A 24,744-nucleotide genomic window follows, 5' to 3' on the forward strand; every position below is an offset into this window, starting at 1 on the left:
AAGCATTACCAACATCAACTTTTAAGAAGCTAAGATATAAGATTGGAATTCGTCGTCTCCAAAATATCAAATGAAGTTTTCATCAGGGGGAGTAAAATACACGTTGTACTCTAAGGTTTTGTCCCACTGATTTTTCCTGATAAGGTTTTTAATGAGGCAGCACTCAAGGCGTATTACCAAATGTGTGTACTCTTTTTTTCTTCATTAGGCTTTTTTCCACTGGATTTTTCCTAGTAAAGTTTTAACAAGGCATAACATCTATGGGTGTTCAAGATAACTATGTATATTATTTCTTGTAAAGTTTTTAACGAGGCACATTACACGTGGACATCCAAAAAAAAGTGTTATGAAAGTGGATATTCCACTTTGTGAGACCCACTAGGCAAGTTGCCCACAATTTGTTCTCCTTTTCGGCTATAAAAATGGTCATATCTTTGCAATATAAAATATACACGATATACTCTGAATTCTCTCAATACTCTCTTTTTTCTTACTATTTCTTTCTCCTTTATTCTTAATTTGCTTAATTTATTTTATAACAACTAACTATTAATAAATATTTATTTTAATCCTACTTGGTTTGAAAAAGGAACAAATCCATCCTTGTAGCATTTGACCTTTCCGCGCAAATCTGGACTTCTGCTTGTTGATAAGATCATTGAGGACATAAGAGTGAGTATCATATATCATCAAAAGATTGACAATTTACCATTATCATACTCCATTTCAATTTATTTAGCCTAAATTTGTTTGGCACAGTGTTTAATAAAATAAAAATAAAAACTTTTGAATTTAGTAATCTCAAATTAAAATTATATCAAATGTATTAAAATATTCTTTAATCTTGTGGTTTTAAATATGTCATGTTTAAATGTGAAATTAAAAAGTTGTTATAAAGAAAAAGAGTCATTATTTTTTAAACGAGCTAAAAAAGAAAGTAGGTCAAACAAATTGAAACGGAAGGAGTATTAGATATAGGATGAGAAATATTACTACTATTGCCTAAGCAAATAATCCACTTGAGTTCTCATGGATAACAAAACTTAATCCAGAATTCCTCTTAATAGAATGAATTATACAATTGTATACCCCTCTTGGTTGTGAAGGGGCAGTAAAAAGGAAAAAAGAAAAAGATGTGAAAGCAAATAAATTGGGAGTTTTCACCTAAAGCAACAAAAATACACAAGTATATGAACAAGAACTATGTGAATAAAGTGACAACATCTTTATGATATCCACGAACGATCAAGAGTCTCGGTATATTTTCAACCAGTAGGTCCATGTATTCCATGTAGAAGGTTGCAGGATGATTGAGAGGTGGAGGAGGTAGGCTTACGAGCACGACTGCAGCCATTCTCGAGTATTTCTGTACCATTAAGTTCAGCTTTAGAGTGGTGTAAAGGAATTTCTCTACTTGTTGCTCTTCAACAAAAACAGGCTTTCCATCAGCCATCAAAGGAGTCCTATCCCTCTCTGCTTGCTCTTTCATTTCTCCCAAGTAACTAGCAACTCTCCGACGTGCAGCACTGAATGCTTCAACAGATTCTTGCTGCTCCCCTTCAGCTTCCCATGACTTCATTGAAATGACAATAACTTCAGCTTGCATCCGGAGGTCATAAAGAAATTTCTTTACATCAGCCTTCAATCCCTCTGCATCAGAATCTTCCTCTGCAATGCAGAACACCTGTATCTTACAGCCCTCAAAGCTATCTTTTGTAAGAAGGAGCTGAGAGAGTAGAAGCATAAGACCACCATCCCTCACTATCCAGTATAAATCGATGGTACCATACTGTCTTTGATACTCATTTGGCCATTCATCTAGACCCTTGACAATGACAACAGCCTTGTTTGCAACAATGCAGTCATTAATTATACCAACAAAGGTAGCAGGAATATCAGTTAAATTTTCACGTCGCCAAATCTCAGGGTATCGCATAACAATTATATTTGGCTTGAGATTTCCGAGACCCATAGTCTGAACAATGCCTCTGAAGCCTTCGGACATGTTGGGGGCAACAACAATCTCGGCTACACCTTCACATTGCTTGTAATCGATATAGGTACTTAGTTCCTTGCAAGCGTCCTTAGCATCCTCAGCACGTTCATGGTAGTCTCCGTCGATAATAGAGACAAAGATGGACATTCCCCTGCCTTTTTTCTTCATGCAGTTGGCAAAGTCGGCAAGCTTTGGATGGCACGGAACATTTTCTGGTAGCTTGCCCCACGGACGACAAAATACAAGCGGGATTGGATACCAGTTTTTTGGATGAACCTGGTTTGCTGCATATGCAATTAAATGTCTAAATAAGATCATACAAATATAAAATCTTACATAGTGAACCAAGAAAAGAAATTCCTGAACGATAAAGTTGCAAAGTCTTCAATTTCTGTTTTGTACAATTAATAAATTGATGCATTACAAATACTCAGGGAAAGTATGTGCATTTCTAGCGATGCAGCAGTCTATTCCAATAACCATACAAAAGTGAAGTAAAAAAGAAGGCTTCCCATTTAAAGTTTATTTATACCGGATATACACTCTTATTTTTTGAATCAAGTAATAGCCAATATATTCATACACACTCCTTTCCATTATTAAACAAGTAATAGCCAATATATTCATACATATTCCTCATGAATGTTCCAATCGATGTTGATGTGTATGATTAAAGAATAATGCATATTTTATATAATTATCTACATAATGGACGCTTGTGAACACACGCAGAAACTTTTTCAAAATATGAGCTAGAAGTATCTAATAGGAACACTTTATCATGTGTTTAAGTGCTCAATTGGAACATGTCATAGTTCGAGCATCTAAATGATATTTAATAGCAAATTTAAGCAGTCCATGTATTTAGCCTAAAACTTATATTATATCAAATTCAGCTAATCATTCTTAGAAGTTCATTTGTGCCCTCCATAGCAGTAGGACCAACCATGCAGTGTCTACATGGAGAACAGAAATGGCTAAAGAATAACTCAAACTGATCCGCTTGAATCTTTTTAAAAGGTGCTAATTCATAAATTTCATAGGACAGAAATTATATGATGCCAAAATCCATGTTTCAGAATTCTACTGCGAGTAACCAATAAATATACCATGCCTGTACACAAAACATAAAAGTCATCTAATCTGCATGCTGCTAATTAGCTAGCTAGAATTTATAAATTTGCCCAACGAACAAGAATTAGAGCAGAAACAAATAGGTAACAAAATGATCACCATCTCCAAAACAGAAGTATGATGTATCATTGGTGTATTATGGTAAAAGTGGGTCCCAGAGACAGAATTATGATTCACGAATTTAGGCCTCCAACTCTTTTGTACCTCAGCTGAGATAGATATAATGCCGGCTAAACTACAGGTACTAACTATTTACTTTAGCAACATTACAAACAATAATACCCCTTCTTGCTCTAATATGCATACATAGAGTTCCTTTCCTTACTTTACAGCAAAAACTATACCAAAAAAGACATTTCTGCTCTTGTCTAATCACTAATATTTCCTCTGTTTTTTCCAGTTATTGTGGTGTCACTCATTTTCTTGTTCAAATTATGAGCTAAATTATATCTGAAACCTCTCAAAGTTTTTCTTATCAGAAAGTACAGTTTTCCTAGCATGTTTTTTGGGTGAAAGGTTATTGTAACCACTACAAAGTAAGCGAGCTGAGGCTTCACAGTTTCACTAATGCATCTTAAGAGAAAAAGGTGTATTGATGTAATTTCTTAAGTTGCAGCCTCGGACTCGGAGGAAGGTCTACTTCTATGGTTAGCCTAAACGGACATAGCACTAAGTTCCTTAAAAGGTTACTAATAAGGAAAGAGATAACAAAACTGACCCTTCAAATAAGTATTCCCTCTATTTCAATTTTTTTGCGGGGGAGTTGACAGGTCACAAGTTTTTTAAAAAAAAAACAAAGAAAGAGATTTTTCACACATAAGCTAAGTATATGCAAAGTACCATAGTTGTCCTAACTTTACCAACAACTAAATGAGAGGTGGTGAGAGTTTCACATGTCCTTTCATATTTCTCTCCTCGTAAAAATTGAACTTTTATATCAAATGGAACCAAAATGCAACATAATGATCTGGAAACAAAACAAAATGCAGTTCCACAATACAATATATTAGAAAAGAAAAACCTATCACAATGAGGACATTATGGCTCCTTCAGTGAAAATCTTAACTTTTGTATTTCCCTCACTCAATCTTGCCCAAATATAGAAGACACAACAGGGGAGGAAACAGTGAGTTCTGAGAAATTAAGAAAAGAGCAGTACAAAAGAATCCGAGCTGTGTAAATTATACAAAGATACTCCTACATACCTCCCAAAGATCGCAAACTGCGAAGAGCAAGCTGAAAATATGCACTCTTAAAACCGTCACCCCAGTCTCCTGCTTTCCCCTTGATACTAACGTAATAATATATGAGGCTTGCTAGGGCTAGTGATACAATAGTGAATGCCCAAGAAATCAAAAACATGATCACTGTAAATGAAGAGTAGAAAAAATAACATATCAGACGAGTGAAAACATTAATTTCAAGGTATGGCGACCACCTCTATAGTTTGTCCCATAGCCTATTCTAGCCAACTACAAAGCAAAAAGTGCAAATATAGGATAAATTATAGGAAGGCAAACTACAGCGGCTTTACTATTTGAATCAATCTTTAGATTGGGAGGTGTAAAGTCTAGTTTAGCAAATGAAGGTCACAAAACATGAAGAAGATTGATAATCTTGGAAGTGCCACTCAACGAAATGAAGTATCTTCTCTTGGCAAAGATTACCGGCCCAAGCAAGAATGACATATCAATACATAACAAATACTGCGAGTTGAAGCCAGCCCATATGCTACAGTATATGAAGCAGAAAGGGAGAGCAACAAGGTCATTCACAAGGTTCTCAAACAAAAAGGATGAGCAGGACTCTGGAAGTATGACTCACACAACACCAATAAAGAAGTAAAGGAAGGAAGAGCTACGAGGATATAACTAAGATCCCTGTCTAATTTGTTATGCTAAGACTGAAAAAAAAAAGTATGGGAAGTGACAGTGACCATAGGGACATTTGATTTAGGATAAGTATCCATAAAAACGGAGGGGAGTGGTGGTTAAAGGAAGCCATGAACATTTCACACCATCATGAAATGCTAAGGACTGATAAAAAAATGCCAAGAGAAACGTTTTAGGAAAGAAAAAAATTGTTCAAAACTTATAAATTGAGCGAATCCATAATTTTCGACCAGTAAATCGCTTAGAATTAAACTTTCTTCATAATATTTTAGTCAAAAAACAAATATAAAGACATGTATAAACCTTCAGAATATCTTGTGAACCCCTTACACAACCTATGTAGGAGAAATTTATCACTCTAATACCTTCCCTCATGTATAACCTGATTTTGGGTTCACGCGTGAACTTTAACAGACTTATGAGTGTTAATAATAGATTTCAACTCTGATACAATGTGAAAGAATCTGAGCATTCAACCCAAAACCTTAAGCAAATGGGAAAGTAAGTCAAGACCCTTATATAAATCCTTTGGCCCTTACACAGTCCATGAGATCCCCATTAGAATTAATGATTTAGTTGTTTCCATCTACATTATCAATAATTAGGAAAATATAACTGTGGTTCAACAGCTGCAGCTAAGAAGATACCTATACAAAGTAATGCTCCAACAAGAGAGAGGCTCCAGTGGTGAAATTTCCACCGAGGTCGCCAGCTGGGAGCATCTAACAGATCCAGAAGGAAGCAGGATAAGTTCACGCCAGCATAGCATACGAGGTAAAACATTGTTGAAGTAGGTGAGACGAGATCTAGATTCCCAATTACAACACAACCAATGCAGATGATGGCAGTGAAGAGAGTAGCTACATGAGGCTCATGTCCATCTGCCACTTTAAAATAGTTAAGAACAGGTAGAATGTCATCATTTGCAATTGCTGCAAGGAGACGCGGAGCACCAGTCAGGCTTTGAAGGGCTGCCCCCAAGGTTGAGAGGATTATACCAACATAAACAATAGCCGGAAATGGCCAGGCAACTGTAGCAGTCAATAACCTGCACAAATAGTTTCAGACTTTCAGTAATGCAGTGAATACCAATTTAAGTTTTAACTGATCAGTGAACTGAATACCATTAAGCAGCCTGAAATAATATTCCACACAAAATGAAGAATTAGATGCAGTTTCAGGTAGAATGTCATCATTTGCAATTGCTGCGTAAGGGAAATAACCTTTACCTTTCCTTTTTTACTTCCTCACCTCATACCTTCCTCTTTTTCCCTCCCAACAAATATGGTCAAATATGGAGAGACTACAGAGAGGTCTTCCTCTTAAAAATATCATATCAAGCTCTAAACTGAGTTTTAGAACTTAAAAAAAAACAAAGTGTCTTAATAATTTGACGATTCAACTTTATTAGAAGAAGAGATGTCTTAAGATTCTTAACCCCCTCCCCACCCCAACTCAATTTAGAAAGGTAAAGTTAGAAATTGCACTGCATGGAGTGACAAGGCCAGAGAGGACGGATCCATATGGCCGATCTCAACTTGCTTGGAGTTGAGGTAGAATTGGTGTTGTTGTTGTTGTTGCTATATCTTTCTCCACCAAATATACTCAACAATCATTTTAAAAAAAACAGACCATTTAAAAATGCAATGTGTAGATAAGAACAAGGACAGCACCAGAAGTATGATGATGTATCATAAAGTACTTCACAAGTTCATATTTACCTGTCAGTCAAAAGCTTATCTCTAGCTGCAACAGCTCCAAATAGTAGCACGGAAACCAGATATAAACCGGTAGTAGTCAAAGTTGCAGCTAACGTCCCAACAGGAATTGCACGTTGAGTGTCCTTTAGAGATGCCGAACGGTTTGAACCTGCCATGATCCCGGTCACAGCAGGGAAGAAGAGACCTACCAATGCACTAACATGGAGAAGGAAACAAAAGTTAGACCTGGTTCGAAATGCTTAGTTACGCACACAGAAGTAAACGGCATAATGAAGAACGAATATCTAATCCTAGCAAAAAGATAGTGTAAAATGAAGGAACCAATAAAAATAATTGCATGCCTTACTTAAAATTCCAGTATATTTTTCCATTGGGATCTGGAATTCCAGCATTATTAGTCATCTGATAAGCAGATCCCCAGTTATTTTTGAAAGATTCCAAATTCAACCCTGTGATCCCGACTGTACCATGCATAGCAACAGAATAAAAAGGTGGTGTCACATGTACATGTATAGAGAAATGAAAACCTTGAGTATTAAAACTTCAGGGAGAACAGACATACGTAACACTTTTGCTCATACCTTTGGGATTAACTAAAATCAACAAAGTGATAATTCAGTAAAATTAAATCAGTTTTACTTTATACCAGCCCTCAAAATATCGTGACACAGGAATCCATCCCACTAGAGGAAGAAGAAATTAGTGAATCAACATTCACACGCTTCAATTTCAGAAAACGCATTCCTCCCTTGCCTTTTCAAGTTATAATTTAACAAATGAATCATATGTAAAGTAGCACACAAATGCTTTCTCATAAAATGCAAATGATGCAGGAATAGAGGAAGCAAATAAAGAATTATTCACAAAAGCACCATGCAAAGTTTACAATTCACATTCGTGTAGCAAAGCTGTTACTGTAGCCAAGGCATTTCTCTGTCTACAGTTGAGACCTTTTTTGGGTAATTTTATCTAGTTTTTTCCTAGTATTTTTATGATTTTGATGTTATTTGATTGCCTTTCCAAGTCAGCTTTATTTTGCTTGGAGTTATAGCTCTTAGGAGTCATTATTCTTATTAGCAAAACCAGTAATTAATTGGTATTCTACAGCCTTTTATTATCAGTAATATGTAGCCCTTGACTTCTATATATGACTTCAAAGATACAATTCTTCAAAGGAAAAAGAAACACAATGTTCGACCTTACCATACTCCATGATGGCCTCAAGATAATAAAATTAACTAGATCGACGTACGAACAACTGAAGGGTCATCACTAAAGCAACATAAAATAGTGAAAATACCCGAGGTTGAGATATCAAATTGGGATCAAGAATTAAAGACCATTTCAATAATACCAGCAAACATAGACTCCATTAACAGAGTGAACTGATGAATGTGGTCAAGAATCTATAAAACAAGAAGCAAAGAAGACCCTTTACCATCACCATCAATGTCAAGCATGCTCTTAAATAATTTTTACTCCCTCGGTTTCATTTTACATAAAGAAAGAAAGTAGAACTTTTGTCACATACCAAAAGTACTTGAGAACTCGTGGTCTTAAACATGCCATGACAATTTTGTGATTATAAGAGCATGTCATTAAGAGTAAAATGGGAAGTTTCTAGTTACAGAGTTTCCAAATCTAGAAAGTTGTCATTCTTTCAGGAACAAACTAAAAACTGAAAGAGTGTCACATAAAATGAAAGAGAGGGAGTATGCAAGGAAAGTGTGTAGCACACAAGAATAACACACAAAGTTTTCAAGAACCTCTCAAAGAAGACAGGAAAAGAGTAAGACAGGAAAGAATAAGAACAAGGCATAGACAACATAAACCTGCTGGACGATCATGCCTCGCAGAAAAGACGCCGACAAATATGCAAAGCAATGAGAATAAAACAGGGACAAGAAATGCAGGTGCAACGCGATTGATCATTCTTACTCCACCAAAAACGACAAAGCAGAGAAGAATAGATACGACAATCCCATAAATTTGCAGGTCATGCAAACTTGGACTTGTAATGGGCTCTGCAATATCTGTGCCATTAACTCGTGTGATAGTTTCTGCATCAATGACAAATGAAGTTCAGATATACAAATGAATTCAAAAATGATACAGTACTATCCATCAAAAATCAACAATAAGTTACTTGTATCAATGTTATGATAAAGCCAGGGAGGATATCAGATGGTTTTATGGTAAAAGTACAGACGACAGCCAAACCCTTTTTCTAAATCATAAAAGTACAATCTCATTTAAGGAATACCTCTAAAGATGCCAGCACTTGGTACAGCATTTAGAAAGGTCTCTACAGCTCCCAGTACATACCTAACCGGCAGGCACATATAAGAGCAGACATCAACACAAATTCTTTTTGTAGATACATAGTTTGAAATGATGAAAGCAACTTAACCTACATTGGCACCACCTGCTAAGTTAGTAGTTCCTTCATACAAAAATATAACGTCAGGTGTATACTCACATTGCACCAGCAATTGCATTCCCAAGGAAAAAACAGAGCCCAATGCTGACACCAACTTCTGGACCCAATGCACGACCAATGAGATAGTACGGGCCACCACCCTAGATTAGAGAAAACAAATCTAGGATATCACCAACCAAATAAGCTACAAAGAGATCGCTGAACACATAGTTAAGTAATTAAATATGCTGTCTCCAACGGGTTAAGTTTTTAGATGAGATGGAATGGCAGAGCCAGAACTCAACCATATTAGTGTCTAGCCAATGTTGGGCAACAGAGATACACATATCAATGCAAGCTTGTTATACTGGGAACCAACATTGAAAATCTATCCTTTTAATCTGCACAGAAGTTGTATCTAATGAAATTTTTTCCCACCTTCATGGCACCATTGCTTGCAATAGCACTTAATGACACTGTGGTCAGGAATGTACATGATCCACAGAACACAACCAGCAACAATGACTCGCCAATGCCAGCCATACCAACAATCCTGCAGCATCCACAAAACAAACCAATGCAAATAGAGTGATTATTTCGAGTTGGAGTGAGAACGAATATCATCAAACTAACACTAGTAGATCAAAGGTGGTGGGAGCATTTGCTCTTTGTTCCCTTTTCCCGTTCCCTTTCACTTCCTCATCTTACCCGAAGATAACTTTTCTCCTCTTCTATCTCTACTCACAATAATTAATTTCTATATGAGGAGATTGTCAAAGGTGGGGGCAGGAGCAGATCAGAATGAGCATTTCATGATACCAATATAACCCACACCTTTCTGGAGTAATGAGAAGAGCTGATTGGTACTATAGTTATGTAGACTTACTTGTTTTATCACCCACCAAACTTCCAGATAGTTAGAGAAACCAGCAAGACGCAAGTATTACATGCAAAATGTGTAGTATTGAAACTGAAAAGCAGGTTCACCATAGTCCTTGAGGTGCCGGTTTTAGGAATACAGAACTGGTCCACTTTTATTAAGGCATGATAACTTTAACCATAAAAGATTTTGACAGAAATCACATGATACACTAGATAGTAAGCAAACTTACCAAGAAAATCTAATGTAGTAGATGATCCCCAAAATATTTTGCAAGCATGGCATGAACACTCCCATCAGCGTGCCAGATTTATCAGCAGTTGGCTTCAAATTTCACATATAGAAATGTTAAAAATGCACTCAAGAGCTTCATTATACAACCCATCATTACAAAATTAACTGGTCAGGTACATCCAAGCTTATTCAACGTCTTACTTTTAAATGTTGATGCACAAGATAAAAAGTACATGTGAAGGTTTATATAAGACAAATCGACGGCATAGGAGATAACAAGGTGAAAATTAAATGAAGATTGAACAGGAAACTGCAGATATATACAACTCTATATTACATGGTGTTCAGTATTCAGCAGGAAAAAGTAACTCCACAAGTAAACTCAACAAAAGAAGCTAGAATCGGAGGGGAAACACGCAAGAGAGAGGGTAGATAACCTATAACAATGTTAAAATTTTGTGTTTCACTATAGTAGGATGCAAAGATTTACATTTCTGAACCAAAAAAATCTTCTATGGAATACAAATGCACACATAACCAATATCCAGGATGTGCTTGGATGTGGGAATTCTTCAGACGTGTAAACAAATCCTACAAGCTTATTATTAAAGTTGTTCACAAAAAATTTAGGAATTCTTTTTAAAACTTTCAGGTAAGAGAAGTGCCTTTAGACACCTTTTTAACCCAAAAAAATCTCCTTCCGCTCACCTAACATCAAAAAATTGCAGATATCCAAACACGTTTATCTTTCACAAACTTCTTTCTTCAAAAAAGTTCTTCAAAGAATATTCTTCAAAAAACAAATTAGAAGGGTTTTTAACTGTTAATTATGTAGGTAAGTACATAAGAAGTATCTCGTGTCACATATAGTATGTCCAAAAGCAAGATAGTAAAAGCAGCAAAAGAAGCTAGAATTTGTTAAATAGTTAAGTGTAAATATCAGTTATGATTAGTTTCAAAAAAAAAATATCAGTTATGACTTATGTAATATAGAGTTAACTATGTACAGGGTAAAATGTGAATCTTCATGCATTCCCTCATTTTTTGCTCTTGTCTCACTTCTTTTTTACTAAGAAACTACTCCTTGTGCATTCACCAACAACGTCCGGGAAAAGAGAAGCATTGTGACATGTATTACTTGTGACAGTTACATCTGTTTGAGTCTTTCATGATTTCTGTGAGGGTTTGTATACCAATACCACAACAAGGCCTGGAATCCTCGTGTGAGCACGACATAAGAAGAATGTCATCATCTGAATCAGGAAACACCTCTTCCCATGAGTTTCTAAGTTAAAGCCATTTGTTTCTATTTCTTGATAGTGTGATTAAGAGGCTTGCGACCCTCCCCAATCAATTTTTTAAATTTTTTAGTGACAAGAAACCTATGATGTTTCAATCACTTAGAATTTCAAAAACAATAATAAAATTACTTTTAGATACAAATGAGAGGGATAATAAGAGAAGGTTAACTAAATCGAACATGCCTTTAGGGGGGGGCTTGTTGTCATTAAAGTGATATATGATAACACTTATATTGTTACTCCACTTTGAATTCGGGATAAAACATTGCAGTTATTAGGTAGGTATTATTAATTTCATGAACAAAAATGGTAACCAAACCCATATAATAATGCAGAGTTTTATACAGATTACTTTCTCTTATAACTAAACCAAAAACCCCTTCAATAAGAATGAGAGCATCTCTTTCATGTTTTCTCCTTTATGAATGTTCTATTATTCTCTTCTGATTACCAACTTCATCTTTGCAACAAAATCTGAAATCTCAGCTTGTTTATTAAGGAAAAATGGTGTCCGCAGAGAAAGCATGCCAACCACAATGATCAAGTGACGATGAAACCATGAATACATCAACAAATTCACAACTATATTTTCTCTGTGGAAACAAACATCTGACAGTCACTCTCGCTTTCTTTGCAAGAGAATGAAAAGTGCAACTAAGCAATTAGCTGCATATCTAAAGCTCATCAATAAGTTCCACACCTATCCTTTCTCTTATTGGAAACAAACATGTGAATCACACCTCCTCTTCTATACAAGATAAAGAGTAATGCAACAACATAGTTATCAACATATCTAGAACTGGAATAGACTTTAGGAAGTTAGTGTGAGACAAAATGGCTGATTGACAGAGGGATGACAAAAAGAACCAAGCAGTAGCTACGTATTTGAATCTAGAATGGTTTTTAGGAAATTCAGCGTGAGCCAACAATAGCTGATGGAGGATAAGAGGGGATTCACTAAGCATCAGCATTCAAGCACCTTTGCAATAAAGCAGTAAACCAAAGAAGCTAGAATTACCTAGGAATAACCTCCTCAGTTAAGGTCGCATAAAGCACCAAAGATGCAATAAAAGGTTCTGTGAAAACCATTGGGAGATCAAAATAAAATTCCCCATACAGAATTAAACACCAGATGCATATTATTTCATGAGCTGACTAAAATCCTTTTCCAATAAGGATACAACCAATTATTTGAATTACAATTTATAACTGAACTCCTGAGACAAATAGGACTACAGATAACCCAGGGAAACATAAGATAACTTACCTAAGATAAATTCTCCACAGAATAGTAGCAAAAATGAAGAATTAGCAAACTACTGCTCACCTGTACCACTTGAACAATTAATCTAAACCTAGGAACAGCTAAACTAAAGATATCCTGTTTCTTTTCTCCACTTGTAACAAACCAGCTTTTAAAGTTTAAATTACCTCCAAAATGATCTTCTTTTATAAGGACATTTAAATTACCTCCAATAGATTCTCTTTTTTTTTTTTTTGATAAGGAAGTTTAAAGCTGACAATTCTATAGTAACACTCTAAGTAGAAAAACTAAATACTATTATACTCTTGTCTTCTTATAACCTCCATTTTACGGACATAGCATAGCCTACTGTCCATTACTATTCATTCAGATACACATAGGAGATGAAATGAAGGCCACAAGAATCAAGACTGAAAGTGAATTCTACATGAGGACTTTTATGAACATGATACAGTCTTAATTGTGCATCGACACAAAAAGCTTCAAGGAAATCAAAATGATGCTCAACAAATTAGTTCAAGTACCTTAGGTTGCTCAAGCGTGAGAGTTATATCCTCACCATCTCTTGGACTAGACGGTGCCGGAATTTGATCCCCTGTCATACTGGAACAACAAGATTGATAAGAACTCCATTATTTTAACCAACAAAATTGAGAGAAAACTGAAGTTAGAAAGTAGTTGTTAAGGACATTTTTGTTTTTTGACAAGTAAGCAATTTTATTTCATACAAACAGCAAACAAGAGGTGAAGAATACTTCAGTACAAAATCCAGACTCCCACAAAACAGAAGCGGAGCTTAGTAAACCAAAAAAAAAATGTCTAAACCATATACATCCAGAATGTTAAACCAAAATGACCATAAAAAGAACATTTGTATCAAACTCTACCAATTGATTCTGCTTTTTCGTTAAGATTGATGCCTGTCTGTCCAAATTACCTAAAGCAAGCAAGCTTCTATAATAAACCATAGTCTACTGTCTTTTTTGTTTATTTTCCTTAGAGTAGGCTCCATGGCATTTTCTTAACTAGGGTTCGATCAGACACCATTCTTGGCTGGGATAACTATCTATTAGATTTTATCTCATCATCCTAATCAACAGAAAATAAAAGCCTGCTAATTCTTGAAACCACCCCTGTTTTCCCTTTGAAATATCTGGCATTCATTCCCTTCTATAATAGCCAATAAACACAGGCATGCACTGTGTTCCAAACCTTCCTAGATGATATTCTAATTCCCCCAACACCCAGCTGGTCAATAGCTCCCTTACTGTGTACGCCATGACAAAAGGTATCCTGAATATATTAAAAAATAGTGATGGTATCTGATTTGTCACTAGGCAATGAAGAAGAGAGGGGTATCATCCTAGATGATATTCTAATTCCCCCAACACCCAGCTGGTCAATAGCTCCCTTACTGTGTACGCCATGACAAAAGGTATCCTGAATATATTAAAAAATAGTGATGGTATCTGATTTGTCACTAGGCAATGAAGAAGAGAGGGGTACAGTTTGCTTCCTCACTGTTGCACAGGAAACACCTACTAATACTACAACAACATAATACCCTGTGTTATCCCACAAGTGGGGTCTGGGGATGGTGGTGTGTACGCAGCCTTTTCCCTACCTTGTGAAGGTAGAGAAACACCTACTGCATATCAATAATCCTCTTTTCTAAAGGTTGTGTTGAGTGACGCATGAACCATTTGTAACCACTAATCAGACACATAAAGCAAACCAGCCAAGTTTGGTAATAAGTTGTTTGGGTGTATTTGACACCACGAACTATTATTTGAGTAGATTAGCAAGTGTTGGCTAAGTTTTGACACTTGTTGAGCATAAACCTCGTTTGCAACTACAATTTAGAAACCTATTGAGCTCCGAGTTAGTTTATACACTGCATATGCTTTGATATATTGTTGTATTGCATGTTTTGTTTTGTTTTGTGAAACTGGTAAATTGTATTCCTAGCAGTAAGGGTATGTTGGCAACCTCTAAAAAGTTATAAAGGTCCTAACAAATCTACAAGTTGATCTATATCCTCTATACACTGCTGTTTGCACCAAAAACATAGAGATACAATGCATTTCCATTTAACCTTTTGAGTGGAATTAGATATGTTTCCAAAGCATCTGCCATTGCTCTACTTCCACACAGTCCACCAGATGCAAGATGGGATAATCCTCCACCATATCTTTTGGCTTTCAATTCCTCCCCTTCTGATCCAGCAGCTTAGCAAATCAGCTGTATGTTCAGGTATGATCCACCTAGTACTGGTGAGGTTAAGGAAAGAGTCCACAGTTGAGTAGTGAAGTTGCAATGTAGGTACAAATGCTTGTTTGTTTCCTCTGTTTTGTTACAGAGAAAACACCTTGACACCAGTTGCATTCCTTTGTTCTGTAGCACTTCTTTTGTAAGGCAAGCTCTCTTTACCACCGGCCATGTGAAACATTTCACCTGGATAGGAGAAAGACTTTTCAGGATATAACTCCGTGGGAACTGAAATCTCCCAACTTGGTCAGTCACCTCCTTTTTGTATGCATTGTTAACTGTATAACATCCATCCTTTGCTTTACTCCCAGATAATTTTGTCTGAGTCAGTTGTTAAGCCCCCAAAAGTTGTTCATATTTCCAGAAGTGATGCCACTCTGTGCACTTCCAATCATTCATACGCCTCCTAAAGTGATCCCACCCCTGGGGTGACCCATACTCATCACTTTTGCTTCAGGATTGTTGCACAAAGTGAACAAATCTGGGAAAGAATCCATGAGAGGGACTTGATCAATTCAAGCTTCTTTCCAGAATTGGATCTTGTTCCCATCTCCAACCTTTAGTCTGAGATTTGCTTCTATCAGGGGCGAAAGATTCCTTATAGCTCTCCAGACTCCAACTCCATAAGGTTATGTAACTATCTTTGTACACCAAAGATATGCTTCACCAAATTTTGCCTTTATAACCTCCTTCCCTAGAGCATGTTCCTCACCATTGTATCTCCATAGCCATTTCATCATTACAACTTCAGGTGTATTTAAATACATGTGTTTTGATTGCATTCTTTGAGCATGAACATGAAAGCTGTACAATTATGTAATACAGTGTATGATGCATTATGGAAGATGTAGGAATGGACATAGAGTGGATGTTTACTTAATTACTTGGACTAGTAAGGGCTATCATCCCAAAGCCACATATATAAATATGTGGACTGTATGCTCCCTAATGTGGGTGAGTTTTCATGTTTCTTAGTGTGGATCATTTATGCCTTCGAGCATGGGCCAGTTTCTCTATCCTCCCTTGAGTGAGCCATTAACCTGATCGGAGACCAATTCTATGCTCCCAAATTTGAGCCAGCTATCCCCCCGAGTGTTGTTCCAAATCAGTATTTGCTAGCAGTCATGGTCTTATACTACGGTACTGTAGGACTATCTCGTGGTTTAAGCTCGGCATGTATTGGTCTCCTGAAGCCTGAAGCCTCATCACTCATCAGTATCAAGCTCATGATTGCATTAGACAGGCACCAAAAGTGCACAGTTTCAGCCTCAGTATTAGCTTTAGGACACAGAGTTAACCCAATTCAATATAGCTCAGTCCATATACAGTTGCACATTGATCATGCATGTGTTGTTTACTGTAAAGAAAAAGTCCAAGCTTCTAAAGACAGATCGAGGATGCCTACTAGGTCTAGATGACTCACTCTCCCTTACTTTGCGTACAGATATTGAGGCAGATACAACAGCGGACATTTGATTCTCCGCATATTCTATCCAGCAGCAGTGGTGAGCTATTCACCTTCTTTCCATGGAGGCTCTGAGTTCTTTTTACTTTATACTCGACTCACCATTGGGTTGTGTCCAATCTCAGTTAACTCTCTTGTCCAGATACTCTTGTGGGCTATGTGTATGGGATATATTGACTAGTATTATTTTGATTGTTTTTTTTTTGTTTTTGAGAGAATTGGTAATTGAATTCTTCAGCATTAAGGAGATGTTGGCCATCTTCAAAAAGGAATTACAGCAATACCAAAACAGACTTATAAGCTCCTATAAAATTTATAATCTGATCTACATCCTCTATACAAAGTTGTTTACACCAAACAGTAAAGCTACTAAACAGTTCCATTTTACTTCGTGAATGGAGCTGGGTCTATCTCCAAAACATTTACCGTTTTCTCTCCATATAGATGACCATATGCATGAAGATATCAACTTCCACCATATCTTCTGTGTCTTGCTACCCCCTAGCCCATAAGGCTCTGAGACCAACTCTGAGCACCATGGATTGAACTCACCATATTTTGCCACAATCACCTCCTTCCAGAGAGCACTTTCCTCATTCATATATCTCCACAACCACTTCATTAGCAAGCTTTTGTTCTGAACTTTCAAATTCCTGACCCCCAAGCCTCCTCTTTCTTTGCTAAGTATCATTGTATCCCACTTCACCAGGAAGTATCCCATGCTTTCTTAACCTCCTTTCCATATGAAATTCCTTCTAAGCCTGTCTAACTTTTTAACCACTTTAGCGTGAATTGGAAACAAAGACATAAATAAGTAGGCATAGAGTCTAACACAGAATTTATTAGAGTCTTTCTACCCCCCAGGGACAGATACTGGGCTTTCCATCTTGCTAGCTTTCTTTGTGCCTTTTCCAAGATCCCATCCCATATCTCCAAAGCTTTGTGTTTGCTCCCTACAGACATTCCAAGGTAGGTTGTATGTAATTCTTCTATTCTACACCCATGAATGCTTGTCAATCCCTGAATCTAAGGCACCTCCTTGACAGGTATCAAACTACTTTTGCCCTAACTGACCTTTAACCGTGCTACTGCTTCAAAGAGGACCAATATCAATCTGATGTAGGTTACCTGTTCTGGTTTGGTTCACATAAGATGATGGTGTCATCTGCATACAGCAGATGACAAAACCTTCCATAGCCAGTACAAACAGGAAAGGAGATACTCCTGTTATGGTACAATTACCATATTATGGATATGAATTGTCTCTGTTATATGAGATACATACTATTTTGCTTAACTTGTCCACAGTGTTTCAAGATTCACTTAGTGTCAGTCATAAGTCCATCTGATTTTGGATAGTGAAAATTATAGTCTTTCTCCAACATAGTACGTCTGAAACACACAGTGATCAAAGTTGCCTGTTGTCCTCTATCTTCCACAAATCAAACCCTTGATTTCTGAGGCTGATCTCAGATCGTTGGGAAACCCACACAATTTCTGCATTCTAAATTTATTTTACCAACAAATTTTTTTCTTTCAGTCCAATTGAATCTACATCATGCATTGCCTTCTAAAATCTCACATGATTTCAACCAGGAAAAGAACATTCTCCTCTCCATCTTGACAATACAATGAATAACAGGAAATATGAGCAAGAACACGAAACATTTACCCTACCAAAATATGTAAAGAACATTATATAAAGCTATTAATGTACATTTCTAGTTGCTTTGTAGCTAGACAAAATACTTTGTATATCAAAATTTTAACCTTCAAATGAGGAGACTCAAATAATCAATTCAAAAGAAAGATCAGCGGATAGATTTTTTGAGAGCCCGATATGACTGAGAAAGTCAAAGATAGACGAACTTTGGAGGAAACGTTTCTGAGAAGGAAGCATGCTGGACTAACAGAGATGCTAGCCGAAAGCACTAATAAGTAGATTCTAGATAGATGGAAGGGCTTCTCTGTCTTGAGTTCAATTTGCATCACCCACCAGAAAACTTAAAATCTACTCCGATGATGTCAAAATGCAACTATCTCAAGAAAGGTATTAAGTAAAAAGAGAATGACGTGAGCAAAAACGAGTTTCCTGAAATATATTATACCAGCAAATAGAAGTTTGTGGAAAATAAAGAGACATAGGATTTGTACCTCTTACCTCTTGAGACCTAGAATATTTACTAGAGAATCAAAGCCAAATAATTCAAGTTTGGATTCTCTTTGAGGACCATTGATGCTATGATTGGATAATGACTCTTCTCTTTCTTCAGATGCCATATTTGGATGGACACCTACTTTAACTTTCCTGAAAAATGGTGTAATCAGAATAATGATTGAAATGGTTATCAAGAGAAAAGAAAGGGACAATACAAATTCTTGTCTAGATATCTGCAAACCCTTTAATGTGAAAAATATGGTGGACATGCAGATGTTCCCAATTTTGGCATAATAACTATCCAGAGTATTGGAGCATGTGAGAAAGCAGTTGAGCACCATGGGCGGATGTATAGTATTAGCTACTGGTTCAGCCGAACCCAGTAGCTTTGGCTCAAACCTTGTAGCATGAATTAAGAAAGTCACTATGTATGTACAAATATTAAATTTTGAACCATGGTCAGGGGGGTCAGTGGCATTTCAAACCCATAAAATTTAAATTCTTCGTTCGCCCCTGTGTCTTTTTTTCTTTAGGAGCAGAGAATATCTAAAACATAAACTTGTAAACTTGTAAACTTGTAGAGAAAGCTATTAAACATCCAAAAGTATATCCATAGGCAAGCTTTGAGATATTCTTAACCCAAAGTAATAACGTTCGAGCAATCAAAGAACGTACGCATTTCAATTAAGTGAGTATCAAAGAGTTAAAATGTGATCTATCAAATGGAAGCTAATGGGTCTATTTTACCATGAAGCTTTTTGTTTCGCATTCCTACAGAGCACCAGCATCTGCTTTACAATGCACAAATGAAGCAAATCTGAACTAGTATATTTAGCTGATAAAAACTTAATAGATGAATGTCACTAACTTCAATTGAGCCAATACTCTTTGCATATGGTGGACAATATGGAAAGAAAGGAATGCAAGATGTTTCGAAGGCAAGAGCACTTCAATCCAGAAGAGCAGGAGTTCTTGCATTTCTCTTTTTTATTTTTGGTGTAAAGAACAGTTCATAGATGATGCAAAATCATTACTAGACTTTTTGGCCTCTTTGTATGTTTTTGTCAGGGGCTGTATTTGTATTTATGATATACTAGGCCTTTTGGGGGGTCCTGATGGAAATTCATATAACATGTTGCCAATTTCAAAATAAAAAAAATACTCTGCGTACATAATAATGCAATTTTTTATAAGCAAAACTAATGAAATCTTTAACATACCCAACATTTAAATAGACGACGAGAGATACTTAATATTATTCAAGTTGCTCAAAGTTTATTAGGAGAATTGACTTTACGTCAAATAGTTGTTCTTTTATGCCCATGAAGTTTCAAAAACATAAGTGAGAGAATGGACAAGAAAATAGTTCCACAACATCCGAAGTGATTGGACTATATGAAAGCACAATGGTAGACAAACTATGTACATGAGGGTGTGTTCTGTTCAGAGAAAAATATGTTCCAGAAAATATTTTCTAATTTTACTATGTTCGGTTGGTTAGAACTTTTAAAAAAAATATTTTCTTTAGCAAAACAAACTCCCTGATATGATGAAAATGACTTCCCCAAAGAAAGTTAAATAAAAAAACAAGTTCCACAAAATGGCATTCCACAAGATTATGTCCTTCCCACCTTCCAACGCAACTCATCTTCACCCCACCCAATAGCTCCCATCCCCATCCCCATCACCCTCAACCCCCTTACCCCCAACTCCATATAATTTGTCTAGATTATGCATATACAAATATTTTTAAGATAATACTTTTTGCTTACGTAAATAACACAAAAAAATAAGTAAGAAACATTTTCCCAGAAAACATTTGCTTTCATACCGAACACACCCCGAGGCTCAAAACATCAGACTTGATAAATGGAAGAAATGTTGACCCAAATCCACACGTAGAAGTAAGTCCGGGCCGAAACTTAACAGTTCTTCCTAAGCTTGTGGTTTATCAATCCTTACGGTCCCTATAATTGCTCTTGAGTTCATAAATGATTAAAAAAACGAAGTAAAGATTTCACATTTCAGTGTCATAAAAACCCACAAAGAGTTATTAGTAAGTATTAGTCCATACTAGTCAACACGAGAAGACAGAGACAGACAGACAGACACACACACATACACACTCAGAGAGAGAGAGAGAGAGTACTTAAGATCGTGATTAGGGAGAGAAGAGGAAGATCCGGGACGAACAGAAGTCATCTCAATAACAGCACTATCATTGTCATGAGCCACCACTGGACTGTACTTTCGTCCAATAACTGAAGGGAACTCATTTTCATCTGCAATCTCTATCTCTTCTCCACCTTCCATTCCCTCCCTATTTCGACTCGAATGCATCCCAAATTCGAAGCTGAACTACCCAAAACACAGAGTGTTAACCCGAGAAAAAGGGGGAAAGGGTTTTAAGCTGCGATTCAGTGCAGAAATTGGAAATGAAGAGAAAGAGATCTGACAATTCATGATTTTATATATATATATATACATGTAGAGAGAGAGAGAGAAAGAGAGGGGGGGAGACACAGGAGACAAGTTGGAACTTGGGTTGGGAGAGGAGAGAAAAATGGAAACGGAGGGAAAATATGAGGGGTTTTCTTGACTGAGTCGTAACTGTTTGGACCAAAATGGAAGGTACGAAGATTTCGTGGGGGGAAATGGGAGAGAAAAAACTTGACACTCGTTGACAATTTCCTTTTTTATTGAAATAAAAATAACATCTTGACTTTAATTGTTTTGGCAAATGGATTTTAACATAATCCTATTAAATCTACATTTGATTTGTTCCATGTAGTACGCACCTGACCATAAAATATTTTTCATATTTTGTTGGAACTAAAAATATAGTTGTATTTGATTATATTTTTTGTAAAGAATATTTGAATAACATTCATATTAGTATTTAAAAATAAAAAGTGAGCTGTAAAAAAGGTTTTAAATTTTTTTCTAAAATTAAAATACAACTTTAAATTAATTTGAAAGTTTCACAATTAAACACTAATTTTCAAATAATGTAAAAAAAAAATTGGATAAGAATTTAAAAAATTATGATCAAATGCATCGTATACGTATAAAACTACTCAATTATTTTCTTCAATGACTATATTGAATATTTGAACCCATTTTATCATCATGTTGTGATTCAAACGGTGTAAACTATATTTAATAATTACATTTGATCTAATAGAATCAATAAATAAAAACTTTGTATCTGTCTTTTAGTGTTAGAAAATTCTCTAGCAAATGTTATTCTCAAAATTTCAAACTTTGAATTGCATAAATTATATATATGTCGAAAATATCTTCTTCCTTTTTTATGAATTTTAAAAAAATTATTGAGAATGACTCGTGTTAAGAAATAACATTGATGTATTAAAAATCTCCATATACTGAATTTATTGAATTAAGTTATTCGTCACATCAAAAGATAATATTGATTGTCTTAATCTTATCGTTTATTGAACAACTGATAAGTTAAGTATATACTATAATAAAATAAAAAAATTGGCAATGATTTTTTCAACAACTATAATATTAATCATAAGTTTTTTTTATTAGCATTTATTTTAATATTAATATCGTATTTTGTGGATAATATGACAATTTTAAAGTAAATTGTCGAAAACTGTGTTTTAGTTTTCTCCAAAAGTATGTCACAGCTGATAACAACAACAAAAGTATGTTACAGTTGATAAACTCTATAATATTCTCAACAACTTTTTTAATTTGTGAAAAGATTATTAAACAACACCCTAATTTTTCCTCGTTCCCCTTTCCTTCCCTATTAAGCTTTCCTCATTTGTTTAGTATTATCAAACTTGCACCAAAAGACCCTAATAGTATTATCTCTTGAACGTTGATTGAACCTCAATTAGGTTTGACCATGTACAAATTTAGAAGATATTTTTACTTTTCTTAGTTCTGCACAAAAAAAAAAGAATGATATAAAATAAGCTTAAAATCTACAACAACAACAATCCAGTGAAATCCCACATCGTGGGGTCTGGGGAGGGTAGAGTGTACGCAGACCTAACTCCTACCAATGTAGGACGGCTGTTTCCGAAAGACATTCGGCTCAATAAAAGCATAGAAAAAGGTCAGACAAGAATATTAGAGTAAATAAGTAGATGACGAAAATGGTCCAAACAATAGTATAATCAAAGCACTAAAACAGTAAATAAGCTTAAAATCTATTGAAAAATATTATATTACGCTGGTCAATGACATGCAAAAAAATTTAATCGTTTTGATCATCACACAAGTATTCAACAAGAGTTTAAGCAATTCTAATCATTATTTGAGAGAGTACAAATATTTTGAAGATAACTATATTAAAATAACTAAATTCAATTTGTAACTCTTCAAACTCAAACATAAAAAAGGGCAGTCCGGTGCACTAAAGCTCCCGCTATGCGCAGGGTCCGGGGAAGGGCCCGACCACAAGGGTCTATTGTACGCAACCTTACTTTGCATTTCTACCAGAGACTGTTTCCAAGGCTTGAATTCGTGACCTCCTGGTCACATGGCAGCAACTTAACCAGTTACTCCAAGGTTCCCCTTCGATTTCTTCATAACTAAAGAAAAATGGTGAAAAAACAATTTCTTCATAGTAACAGGAAGAACAAAAACGAGATAAAAAAGAAGAAATAAAACATGAACAAACAAGTGTGATTCGTTCACTTTTTTTAAAAGGCATATATAATTAGCACAATTTAATCTTCGACCTGAAAGTTTTTGATAAAAAAAATTATCAATTTATATAAAGTAAATTTGAATGATAAAAACATGTTAATTATTTCCTACCACTTATTCTCCTTTACTATATATTAGAATTCGTGTCATCAAATACCCAATATATGTTTTTTTTTTACATTAATTTATGTGACACTAATAAAATTTGGAGATTCAACTAATTTTTTATATATATTTTTTAATATTATAAGCTGTGAATTATTGTGATCTGTAGAACTTTTTACTTAATTTTCAAATAATATATGTTGTTCTGTCCCAATTTACGTGGCACTAAGAGAATTTTGTGGGTTAACATTTTTTTATATATATTTTAAAGATATTTTAAATTATTTATTATTATAATTTACAATAATTTTTACGTAATTTTCAAACATACAACCGATTAAAAATATATAAAACAAATAAATTAAAATGAAAAAGTAATGAATTACCCTCACATTCTCATAAGAAATGAACCAATTTAATATAATGCAAAAGGTGAGAAAAGGAAATAAATAGACAACATATATTAAAAACATTCAAATAAATGCAAATCAACAAAAGCATGAAAAGAGAAAAAGTAAATGAGCCCCAAATAAGGTATAACTTTTCAGCTGAAAGATAATTAATGGAAATTAATTGTTTAATAATTTAAGTGTATCAACATAAAAGCAAGCAAATACAACACTATTAAAGCATAAAAAGTAGACAAATTCGAAAATACCCTTGACTAAGAAGCACATATATTGTTTCAACCCTTGTGCTTCCTAGCCTCTTATTCTAAGTAGAAATTATTCATAAAAATGAAGTATTATAATATTATAACAAATAGAAGTCCTGTAAATTATTACTATTATTTGTGAATTGACATTACAAGTTTTGGAATGACAAATGATATTTACACGTGTTTTTTAACTTTTTATTCTCTATTATTCAAAATCAAATTAAAGTAACACTTACAATAATTTTAAAAGATATAATACATTTATGGATTTTAATTGAATTTCATCTAATATATATGTTGTTTAATATTTAGTGCACGTAAATAAATACTTAAAATTATATAAAAATTGAATAAATAAACACACAATTTATACGATGTAGTAATACACAAAAAAATACTACATAAATACCGCCTAATAACTGAGTTATCAAGTAAAATATGTGTTTCTAATTCAATTATATATAAATTTAAGTATCTATTTATAGATATTTAAGTTTTAAAAAAATAAATATTGAATACGGGACATATTTATGGCTTTAAAAAAACCAAAATCCAAAAAA

General features: G+C 35.0%; 1 protein-coding gene across 2 annotated transcripts; it reads right to left on the reverse strand.

Moving 5' to 3' along the window:
• Positions 1-1,043: 1,043 nt before the first annotated feature.
• Positions 1,044-21,266, reverse strand: LOC129872905 (cation-chloride cotransporter 1-like). 2 transcript variants are annotated; one of them, XM_055947855.1, is made up of 13 exons: positions 20,882-21,266; positions 18,736-18,882; positions 13,366-13,444; positions 10,275-10,366; positions 9,601-9,715; positions 9,223-9,323; positions 9,007-9,068; positions 8,576-8,803; positions 7,090-7,204; positions 6,744-6,938; positions 5,670-6,070; positions 4,336-4,497; positions 1,044-2,280 (listed from the first exon to the last, which is right to left on the reverse strand). In XM_055947855.1, the coding sequence occupies exons 1-13, from the start codon at positions 21,070-21,072 to the stop codon at positions 1,202-1,204; spliced, it is 2,967 nt and encodes a 988-aa protein (XP_055803830.1). In that variant the 5' UTR covers positions 21,073-21,266; the 3' UTR covers positions 1,044-1,201. The 2 variants fall into 2 exon arrangements, with proteins under 2 accessions (XP_055803830.1, XP_055803831.1); XM_055947856.1 differs by lacking the exon at positions 20,882-21,266 and having other exon boundaries at positions 18,729-18,817.
• Positions 21,267-24,744: the final 3,478 nt, after the last annotated feature.

The sequence above is a fragment of the Solanum dulcamara genome, chromosome 11 (assembly GCF_947179165.1).
Source record: "Solanum dulcamara chromosome 11, daSolDulc1.2, whole genome shotgun sequence".
NCBI classification, from domain to species: domain Eukaryota; kingdom Viridiplantae; phylum Streptophyta; class Magnoliopsida; order Solanales; family Solanaceae; genus Solanum; species Solanum dulcamara.